Source organism: Armigeres subalbatus, chromosome 3, assembly GCF_024139115.2.
Source record: "Armigeres subalbatus isolate Guangzhou_Male chromosome 3, GZ_Asu_2, whole genome shotgun sequence".
NCBI classification, from domain to species: Eukaryota; Metazoa; Arthropoda; class Insecta; order Diptera; family Culicidae; genus Armigeres; species Armigeres subalbatus.
The window spans coordinates 269,733,482-269,745,266 of record NC_085141.1 but is presented as its reverse complement, the minus strand read 5'-3'; the positions used below and the strand labels follow the sequence as shown (position 1 = coordinate 269,745,266).

At 44.7% G+C, this 11,785-nt stretch overlaps 1 protein-coding gene across 5 annotated transcripts in view; it reads right to left on the bottom strand.

Moving 5' to 3' along the window:
* Positions 1–11,785, bottom strand: part of LOC134224211 (uncharacterized) — a 362,411-nt gene continuing 350,626 nt past the window's right edge. For 4 of the 5 annotated variants that reach the window (XM_062703507.1, XM_062703506.1, XM_062703510.1 and 1 more), the window contains 4 exons: positions 1,196–1,453; positions 893–1,134; positions 651–823; positions 1–587 (listed from right to left, as the gene is read on the bottom strand). In XM_062703507.1, coding sequence (XP_062559491.1) covers positions 534–587; positions 651–823; positions 893–1,134; positions 1,196–1,453 — 727 coding nt within the window. In that variant the 3' untranslated portion in view covers positions 1–533. Of the gene's footprint in view, positions 601–650; positions 824–892; positions 1,135–1,195; positions 1,454–11,785 lie in introns of all 5 variants that reach the window. The other variant, XM_062703509.1, reaches the window with a different exon arrangement.

The following is an 11,785-nucleotide window of genomic DNA, read 5'->3' as shown; positions in this document are numbered from 1 at the left end:
TTTTATATATTCAACATAAAATTTATTGAAACATTGATTTACAAAAGTTTATATGAAATGATACGAACGATAAAAATGGCTTATTTACAACGCGTTTCTATCAAGTGGAATACCAATTTTGAATGAAATTTCCAATTGTTGGCTGCACGAAATATGTTACGTAAAACTTTTCATTTTGCGAACTATTTCGCCATTCCAACGTGCACATCCTAATCATTGATAATATTACACATATTGTCCTAGCATTCTTAATGAACTAATAATACACAATCATAGGGGGTAACTCTTCAACAATGGTAACGATAATTGTGGTCGCGGGATGAATTTTTCCAGTATGATCCGCATATCTAACAACGAGTTAACAAGTAAAATCACTCTATAAATACAATTCGATCGTATCCTTTTTCTACACTGGAAAGAGAGAAGAAAGATAAATCAATCTCAGGGCAGTGCTACGCTATGATAAAACAAAATCTTTCTGGTCATGGTTTTCAACTTTTGCTCTGGTTGAGTTCGTTCCGATGCTTTGAGTATTAATCCTTATAAACACACATGGCTTCATCGGCGCCATCGGCGCAGTCTGTTACCTAGAAATAGTTACTGAGTTAACGATCAAATTCGAATTACCAATGACAATATCGCTGATTTACTTTATCACATAATTGGCTCACGGAAATGCAAATACCGCTGACGCATCGTAGCTCCCCTTCGGGACACGGAGACGCGTGGGCAGTCGTCAGGAATGACCTGCTCGTACTACTGTATTTGTAGTCGTTCTCCGAATCCGACGTCATCATTATTTCTTTGCTGTCCTGAAAATTACCTACAAAGACGAGTGCCTCAAATTAGATCGCTCTGTACCGAAGTAACCGAGTTGTTCGAAGGAGATTACTTAAAGATTTGGGGATTGATATCGTTTGGCTGGTCTCGGCCTCGGTTTGGTCTTCCACGCGTTCTGTCTTATTCTCAATCGGGTCCGTTCGGTTCTTTAGATTTATTTGCGGTACGTTCTCTGCTGCCGTGGGCTCGTACTCGTCTTCTCTCGAAGACTCATAATCCGGGTAAGGGCGAGCATTGCGTTCCTGCTGTTGATTTCGTTCCCTATCTTCGTTGGTAATGGTCAGATAAGGCTTCCTGAAATTTTAATAAAATTTTGTTAAGATTTGGTATTGAATAAAGGGTTTTAGGGTATTACCCATGGACAGGACTGTTGGGCACTTGTACCTGCACGAACGGATACTCGCGCTGGCTGCCAAAACCAGTTGGAAAGGTAGTAGGTTCATCATAGTAACAATCCAGTTCGTCTGACGCATCGGGACAATCTTCGTACTGGTCGCAGCGCCATTTATCGGGTATGCATTTGTCGTTGGACAGGCAGCGATATTCATCGCGCTCGCAAAACTTACAATCCGCCTCGTCTGCACCATTTTGGCAGTCCTTTATGTTGTCGCATCTATGTGAGATTGATAATAATATTAGAGATTTGTCTAAAAATAAGGTTCTGAGTTCATATGGCAAGCCTTCTGGTAGTCCTAATGTCAGGTATATCACACTAATCAGTGCAGTGCGGTTTATGGTGAACTGTCGAGTCATGAGGTTTGCCCCAATAAGCCATCGGAATACATTGGGGTTACTTTTTACGCGAATTGTTTTATCTTTAATGAAACATTGACTAAACTGTACGAAAAAATCGAAGAAAAATCAGGTGGTATTCAAAAAGTTGTGGAAATTAAGGTGGACCGACAAATCGATGAAATCCATCCGCGTAAAAAGCTACCCTCTTGTTTTCCTTCTTCACTGGCATCACATCCCCATTGGGAAATTGCCGCCTCGCAGCTTATCGCTTATTAAGCACGTCCACATTTATTAACTGCGAGGTTTCTAAGCCAAGTTACCATTTTTGCATTCGTATATCATGAGGCTAACACGATAATGTATTTATGCCCAGGGAAGTCGAGGGCTACGAAATGGTGAATTGACATCCGGGGAGGAGCGCCTAACATAGCTCTGGTCCTGACAAATGACTTGGTCTGGCTGACAATTGACCGCCAGCTTAGGGTTGCGTAATTAGTTGGTAGCATAGCCAGGGCACTGTTGTCTTTCTGACATCAGCTAAAGTGAGCTAAAGTCCTGTGGGGTCTGCCTAAGATGTGGTGGGGTTCGACAGTGGGCTCTGTTAAACTTCTATAAAAAGCTGCGTGTGTCCCCAAGCAGACCACGTCAAAGTGACCGTGTGCCGCTCAAAGCGCACTAGCCCAGCCCTGGTGTTGGGTGGGACTTTAAACAAATCTGTCCCGACCGACCGAGCGTTTGTTCACTAAGGAGGTGCGGCTACAACAGCGTCTGTTCTGGCGTCCAGCACCTGAGTATGCAATGCTATTCCCCGGAAGCTATACCTAAGATGACAGCCCCATTCCGGTGGATAGGGAACCTTGGGCCAACAACCTACTGTTCCCGAAATATCAGTTTGTTCGAGAATACGATAAAGAAAGAATACGGACTGATTTTACGGCAACGACTCTTAGCGCGAAACAACGGAATAGGAACATGGAACGTTTTAACCCTAGCCCAGCAGGGTGAATTGGCACAACTTGCCAATGAGGCACACCGCATGAAGTTTGAAATCCTGGGACTGAGTGAAGTCCGTTGACCAAACTTTGGACAACGCCGTCGGGACAAGTTCTGCTATACTCTGGTTTAAGAGGTGAATACGCTCCCGGCATCGCGGAGTTGCCTTCCTACTAAGCGCCCAGGCACACTCGAATACGGGTCCGAAACCTTACTATAATCCACTGTTATGCGCCAACCGATGCTGCCGATCTGCAAGACAAAGAAAACTTCTACAGACTACAGCCAACTAAATGCCGTCGTAGATAGAATTCCGAAGGGTGATATCAAGATCTGTATGGGAGATTTCAATGCAAAGATCGGACCCGACAACTCGAACCATGAGCGCATTATGGGACGCCAGGGTCTCGGAGAAATGAGTAAAAACGGAGAGCTGTTCGCAGAATTTTGTGGTAATTACGACATGGTGATCGGGGGATCGCTCTTCCCTCATCGACTGGTTCACAAGGTTACATGGGTCTCCCGTGACAGCTTTACAGAAAATCAAATCGACCACATCTGCATCAGCCGAAAATGGAACGGAGCCTTCTTGATGTACGGAATAAACGTAGTTCCGATAACGCGTCTGATCATCACCTCCTCATCGGCGAAATACGCCTGTGCATTGCACGGATCCGGCGGCAGGAAGAGAGAGCTGGACGACGGTTCAACACACGCCGACTGGAAAATGCCATGGTGAAATGGTCCTTCGTTGAAGATCTGCAAAAGCGTGCTGCAGATATTCCGGAAGGTGGGAAGACCAATGGACCGCCATCAAGAATGCCTTCATCGCCACCAGCGAGAACAATCTGGGCGAACTGCTCACCCAGAGAAAACAATGGATCACCGATGAGACCTGGAGGAAGATAGAGGAGCGAAGAGAAGCGCAGCCGCGATAGAGCGATCAAAAACCAGAGGAGCTAAAGTCTTAGCCCGTCAACGATACGCGGCTCTTGAGAAGGAAGTAAAACGCTCATGTCGACGGGACAAGCGAGCGTGGGTAGACTCTCTAGCCGACGAAGGAGAGAGAGCCGCAGCAACCGCAACTTTCCCAGTCGACTGGATGCAAGGTATCTTAGTGCCCAAAAAGTTCTATGCAAAGTTATCCTAGCCCGGATTCAGGAGAAGATCGATGCGACTCTCCGGCGGCAGCAGGCCGGATTCCGTGCCGGAAGATCCTGTATGGATTATATTGTCACGCTCAGTATCATTCTGGAGCAGGTCAACGAATTCCAAGAGTCCCTTTACTTGGTATTCATTGACTACGAAAAAGCTTTCGACCGTATCAATCACGAGAATATGTGGGGCGCCCTGAGACGCAAGGGGGTTCCTGAGAAAATCATCGACCTCATCGAAGCACAGTACGAGGCCTTTTCATGTATAGTGCTGCACGATGGGGTCTTGTCCGATCCTATCCGGGTCGTAGCTGGTGTGAGGCAAGTATGTATTCTATCACCGTTACTGTTCCTCATCGTAATCGACGAGATTTTGCTAGGTGCGATTGACCGTGAACCAAACCGCGGGCTGTTATGGCAGCCTATAACCATGGAGCACCTAAACGAGTTCGAATTGGCTGATGACGTTGCACTCCTCGCTCAACGGCGCTCTGATATGCAAAGTAAGCTCAACGACCTTGCCGAGCGCTCCTCTTCGGCAGGTTTAGTCATCAACGTCAACAAAACCAAATCGTTGGATGTAAACACGGTGACCCCTTCCAGTTTCACAGTAGCTGGGCAACCAGTGGAGAATGTTGAAAGCTTTCAATATCTTGGTAGCCAAATGGCGTCAGACGGCGGTATCAAGATCGACATAGGCGCACGGATCAAGAAAGCAAGGGCTACCTTTGCGAGTTTAAGAAATATCTGGAAAAACAGGTAAATCAGTGGAGAACATTCAACGGCTACAGGTGTTCATCAACAGATGCCAGCGGGATATAATTCGGGCCTGGTGGCCTCACAACTGGATCTCAAACAACGAGCTTCATCGTCGTTGTCATCAGAGGCCAATAGCAACAGAAATTCGGGATCGGAAGTGGGGCTGGGTCGGCCACACTCTACGTAGGGGGGAACGAAATCTGTAAACAAGCATTAGACTGGAACCCAGCGGGACATCGCAGCATAGGCAGACCCAGAGGCTCATGGCAGCGAAGCCTCAATAAAGAAATAAAAGAAGTCGACCGAAATCTAACCTGGCAACAGGTTAAAGCGATAGCTGGACAACGCTCAGGATGGAGAACTTTCAAGTCAGACCTTTGCACCACCGGAGGTGTACAGGCTCCATAACTAACTATGTTCTATCAGGCGGCACAACCGAAATTTGTATAAAGAATTTGAAAGATTTTTTTCTTTTAAAAGATTTAGCTCATATAGGTCATATAGCCATTTCCGTGAAAAAGGTTTCTAGAATATGTTCAAAAGATAACAGATCGGATCCAGGAAAATAAGAAGGAAACAGCGAAGCAGACCACGCCGACTAGAAGATCCAGCTGTGTAGAGATCGTGCATTGAAGAACTTGGAACTCGGGCAGCGGGTGTTCCGAAAGGTGGCAGCGTAGAAGAGTAGTGGACGACCATCAAGGATGCCTTCATCGAAACAAGCGGAAAAAGTCGATTACTGATGCAACCTGGCGGAAAATCGAGGAGCGTAGAGAAGCAAAGGCCGCGATAGAGCGGGCAAGGACCAGAGCAGCCAAGTACGAATCCCGTCAACGGTATTCGGTTCTAGAGAAGGAAGTCAAACGCTGTTGCAGACGGGACAAGCGAGCGTTGGTGGACTCCGTGGCCGACGAAGGGAAGAAAGCTGCAACAACTGGCGATATACGCCTCCTCTACGATATATCACGATGCCTGAGTGGAGCAAGGATGAATCCGAGGATGCCTGTGAACGACGCAATAGGTCAGTTGCGCACCGACACAACTGATCCGCTGATGCGTTGGCTCGAGCATTTCGAACAACTTCTTGAATTGTTATTATTATTATCCAGACTAAGGCCGGAGTTTCCTGTGCAATACATAAAAGTCTTCTTCATTCGGCTCGGTCCATGGCTGCACTTCGCCAACCACGCAGTCTGCGGAGGATCTGCAAATCGTCCTTCACCTGATCGATCCACCTTGCCCGCTGTGCATTGTTCCCGTCGGATCGTTGTCGAGAACCATTTTCACCGGATTACTGTCAGACATTTGGCTACGTGCCCGGCTCACCGCAGTTTTCCGATTTTCGCGGTGTGAACGATGGATGGTTCTGCCAACAGCTGATGCAACTCGTGGTTCATTCGCCTCCTCAACATACCGTCCGCCATCTGCACCGCACCTTTCGAAAACTTCCAGTGCGCGTTGGTCCTCCACGAGCATCGTCCAGGTCTCGTGCCCGTAGAGAACTACCGGTCTCATAAGCGATAGTCAGTTTGGTACGACGGCGAACTCTATTCGATCGGAGCGTTTTGCGGAGTCCGAAGTACGTACAATTTCCTGCCATGATGCGTCTTCGAATTTCTCTGCTGGTATCGTTATCGGCGGTCACCAGTGAGCCCAAGTACACGAATTCTTCAACCATTCGTTCATTAGCTGCCATAGCTGGTCCCGATCGAATATATCATATGTAGTTTTAAAGTCGATAAATAGATGATGTGTGGGCACGTTGTATTCGCGGCATTTCAGCAAAACCTGACGTACGGTGAACACCTGGTCTGTGGTAGAGCGTTCACCCATAAATCACGCCTGGTACTGCCCCATGAACTCTTTTGCAATTGGTGTTAGTCGGCGGCATAAAATTTGGGAGAGTACCTTGTAGTTAAGCGTTCAGCAATGTGATTGCGACACCTTCCATCCACTCCTGCGGCAGAACCTCATCCTCCCAAACCTTGGTAATTACTCACTTCTTCAATTCTTCAACTTCTTCAATTAATTGCATATTATTCGGCAACTCGGCTGTACGCAAATATTTTTTTTTGTTAAATATCTTGGCTGGGCATATGCACAGCACATGTTTCGAAATGGACATATTGATATGAAATTTGCGAAAAAGAATCCACGTGTCTTGGAGGGACCGTGTACCAAACCGTGGGCTGCTCTGGCAGCCTATTACTATGGAGCATCTAAACGACTTCGATTTGGCTGATGATATTGCTCTACTAGCACAACGGCGCTCTGATATGCAGAGTAAGCTGAACGACCTGGCCGAACGCTCCTCAACGGCGGGTCTCATCATCAACGTCAACAAGACCAAATCGTTGGATGTAAACACAAACAACCCCTCCAACTTTACGGTAGCCGGGCAAGCAGTGGAGAAGGTTAAGAACTTCCAATATCACGGCAGCCAGTTAGTGTCGGACGGTGGAACCAAGATCGACATAGGAGCACGGATCAAGAAGGCTAGGGCTGCTTTTGCGAGTTTACGAAATGTATGGAGATCCAATCAGATTAGTCAACGCACCAAATTTCGAATATTCAACTCAAACGTAAAATCTGTGTTGTTATACGCTAGTGAGACTTGGTGTGTATCAGCAGAGATTAGGCAAAAACTGCAAGTATTTACCAACCGATGTCTACGTTTTATAATTTGAACCTGGTGCCCTCACAATTGGATTTCGAATGCTGAGCTCCATCGACGATGCAATCATAAACCGATATCGACAGAAATTCGAGAGCGTAAATGGAGCTGGGTCGGTCACACATTACGAAAGAGCGGAGACGAAATCTGCAAACAAGCACTGGACTGGAATCCAGCAGGACATCGCAGCAGAGGCAAACGCAGGGGCTCGTGGCGGCGTAGCCTCAACAAGGAAATAAAGGAAATTGTCAGGAATCTGACCTGCGCTTCAAAGCTAAAGTGAGCAGCCGCCCTTGGATGGAGATCTTTTACGTTGGCCCTATGTACCCCTAGGGGTGCTCAGGATCCATGAGTGAGAGAGTGAGACCCGCTTCCTTGAGGATGAGAAACGCCGCCTGGACTGCGGATATGGAAACTGTGTCACGTGAAGGTTCAACGTATTCTGCAAAGGCTTTTGCCGCGAACTGAAATATGCAGGGATGAGGAATCTGGGAAAGTTACGTGATAGGGCCCACTTGGGAAGCATAGTTAGATACGATAGATGTTCTGTGGATGTCGGGCCTACTACGGGCTCCAGCGGTCAAAAAAGATACTGCGGAAAAAAAAAATCAGACATGAAACTTTGACCATGCACGAGGAGAACTTACAAGCAATCAGAGTTTTGAGAGAGGGCTGCTTAGGACCATCTTTGGCAGTATGCAAAACAACGGTGTGTGGCGGCGAAGGATGAACCACGAGCTCGAACAAGTCTACAGTAAACCCAGTAATATCCGGAAGGTAGCTAGAAGCTAGAAGGGAATGATGGGCAGGACATATTATAAGAATGTCGAACAACATCCCTACAAAGATGGTGTTCGCTTCCGACCCGACATGCACAAAAAGACAGGGAGCGCAGCGAGCTAGGTGAGTGAAGCAAATAACTACAAAGCGATTTGACGAGCGGTGGCGCAACCACGGATGGAGAAATGTGGATTTCAATTGTGGCGCTTTAGGGTGGTGGTGGAGTTCAATTTAAGGCCTAGCCTACTACAGGGAGCTAACTGAGAAAAAAAACCTACACTGAGTCACGAGTAATTCCTGCGTTTACAACATTTATTCCATGAAATACACTAACACGAACTTTTCGGTAACACTTTCGACATAACGTAACCAACACTTACAGCGATTAGGGCAAGCAGGTCATCATCAAGCATAAAATAATCTTGTGAAGCTTGAAATGACTAAGGGCTTTGTTAACCTTCCTAGTGCATTGGGGTCCATTTCGACCCAAGCACACCCAAAACACCGCTGTAACTTTGTAACGCAACGAGATAAAAATCTGAAAAATTCTGACTTTTCCTAACTTTTGGAAATAAGGATTCCCTGAGAAAATCAGCTTCCAGCGACATCTAGGAGAGGCGCCACAAAAAAAGTGACACATTGTGCATTGGGGTCCATTTGGACCCAAGATTTCATCTCGATCACAAAAACTCAAATTTCAACCGATTTTTGATCTTTAGGCACCAAACGAAAGCTGTAGGTTCCAATAACAAGCCCACGGGGTGATTCATCCAAATTGACCACTCTAGTCCCCGGGGAACCTGTGCTAAAGAGGTACTGTTTGAGCTTCTCAATTATCGAGTTTCGTGTTATGAAACATAAAATTGCTTGCAAATATGTGCTCTGATGATCCCAACTGTATTTGCTATATTGTATATGCCATTTCTGGGCAAATTTATCCCTCGAGCGGTCATCGGAAAGCTCTCTGGAAGATCCGGAACATCCGTAAAATTGGCCAATTCTAAAAGTTCATCCCAGAGCTCCGCGATTTTTTGATAACCATTCATTCTGGCAAATTGTGGGGGCTATCAATAGTTAAAGCCTTCTGTGACCTACGAATGTCCCAGAAACGGTCCTCCGGAAGATCCGGAACATCCGTAAAACATCTGTAAAAGTGGACAATTCCAAAACTTCAGCACAGTGATTTTTTTTCGAAACCTTTCATTCTGGCAAATTGATAGGGAAAGTCTTCTGTGACCTCCAATTTCTTAAGAAACGGTCCTCCGGAAGATCCAGTTCATTCGTAAAAGTGCTCAACTCCAAAATAATATCTCAGAGCATCGCAATTTTTTCGTAACTACCTATCCTGACGAATTGTGTTTGCAATCAATAATAAAAGTTTTTGGTACTGTACGGTAATGGTACTCCGGAAGATCCGGAACACCGTGAATGTGGCCAATTCGAAAAAGAATTCACGGAGGAACTTCCGTGACACTTCGTTGAGAATTTCTGGAGGAACTTTCGGAAGAAGTTCGGTGGAGCTCCCGGAGCAGCTCCCCGAGGAGTTACTTGATGAACTTCTGGAGAGATTACTATGTCTGAAACTTGATTATGCATATGTACAACATGTGATAGATTTAGTTCGGAAAAGGTATTGGAGGGTAACCGCCCCTTCATTGTACATATGCATAATCAAGTTTCAGACATAGTAATTAATTTCCACTCCGGGTGGCTTAATACCCGGCATATAGGCAATTAACTTTGAATGTTCTGGAGAGATTTGCGGAAGAACTCTCAGAGTTCTGAGAAGAACTTCTAGAGGAAAGCCTTTAGGAACTTTCCGAGGGATTACTTGATGAACTTCCGAAGGGATTACCGGAGGAACTTCTAAACAAACTTCCGGAGGTAGTTCTTGAATAACTTCCAGAGGAGCTTCTGGAGAAGCTTCGGAGGAATTCAACGAGGAACGCCGCCACGCCGTCATCACAATATATGTGTGATACACAAACGTCATGTGTGGAATACACAAACCTTGTGATGCTGTTTGAACGGACCATCAAAGTAACTCAGAAAACATTTTTTAATATGGAATAATTTACTTCCATGAGTCGATATCGAGTCATAGAACATCGACTCATGGAGGTTTAACTGTATTATCATTGCATATCACGGAGGATTTTCGCTATTGATTGCGTACATAATTCACCCATATGAATGAAAGCGAAAATTAGCTAAGCTGTGGGATAAACTTTTGGAATTGATCATTTTCACTGATATTCCTGATCTCCCGGAAGACGGTTTTGTGCACATTCAGACGTCCTAGAAAATTTCAACTAGGGAGACTGGCTTGACTTGATCCCATTCTCTGATTTCCGATGTATCACAACCAAGAATAAATAAACATACGCGATTTCCACACAGACTCTCTAAGAATTATCGAAATTTAATTTTTACATACCTTCTCGGCTACTTCGACATAAAACATTATTTTTAACCAACCACTGCCGAACAAATTACGCCGAATTTGGGCCTCTCAACCGAAAGATGGCTGTTTACAATCAACACTGCGAAACTATTGACTTAACAATGTCTCGGCATAACAACAGACAATATTTTCAAAGAACAAACATAACAAATTCAGCAATATAAATTAAAAATCAAAATTATACATCGCTTTACAAAAAAAAAATTAATCATACTATAGCATTACAAAAACAAACATGTATATAGACTAACGCAAAATGAACTCCCCCCAAGAAATTATGACGTCTGATCGGGTCGCATAATGAACGCGAAATGAACTTTTGTTCGAGAAGACGACCCGCTCAAATGCCAAAATTCATCGGGTGAGTGAATTTGGTGAACTCCTGCAAAGGTCTATGAATTTGTGCTAGTTTACGTTGGTTGCCGAAATAAAATAAATAAACTAATGGGGGATCAAGTGTCGTCATATTAAGGCAATAACTTCAAATCCAAATATTCTAAAACTTTGATGGAATGTTGACATTGTCATCAGTACAGATCATTAAGCATATTTATAACTTTGTGCTGTGAAAAAACGGAAGCATTTCGTCATTGTTACGAAAAGTTGTTCAAATTTTGCGTGGCAATAAACAAATCTTTGGGAAAGTCAAAACACAACACGCAGGCCGCAGAATGAATAAGGTTTGTCAATCCAGAAAACAACTCACCACATAAAGGTTATTTGTCTAGAGGATCTATACTTAAAAATACTAAACTACTTTAGTTCTCGATAAAACAGAGGGTGATCAAGTCTCCCCGGGGATCATACTTTTAGCGGATGTCTCAAATTTCCCGGAAAACCGGAGCCGTTAACAATGTGAATGTTAATGTCTAAAAAATCGAATGTGATTAACTTTTGGTAGGTCACAGAGGACTTTCACTATTTACTCCACATATAATTCACCATTACTACGTGAATGCTAACTCAAGTCTGGGATCAAATTTTAGGATTAACCTATTTTACGGATGTTTCGGGCTTCTTGAGGACCGTATTGTGGTCATTTCGGGCCACAATAGACTTTCACTATTGATTGCATAATCCATTCGATGATATAAACAGTTTCGAGAATTTGTTTTGAGATGAACTTTTGGAATTGGCCACTTTTACGAATGTTTCGGATTTCCCGAAGGGCCGTTTGTGGTCATCTCAGAATACTTAAACAATTTATTGCGTACACAATTTGCCACTGGAGTGTATTTTCAGCGCGCGCGCTCCTGTGGCTCTGGAGTGCAGTTTTTTGACAGTTTGCCATGACATTTAGAAAATTCAAATATCCTTCTATTAGTTGAACTGACTTAGTTGAGACTATGAAATCGTTTAGATGGAGTAAAATCAAAGAGCAGAATA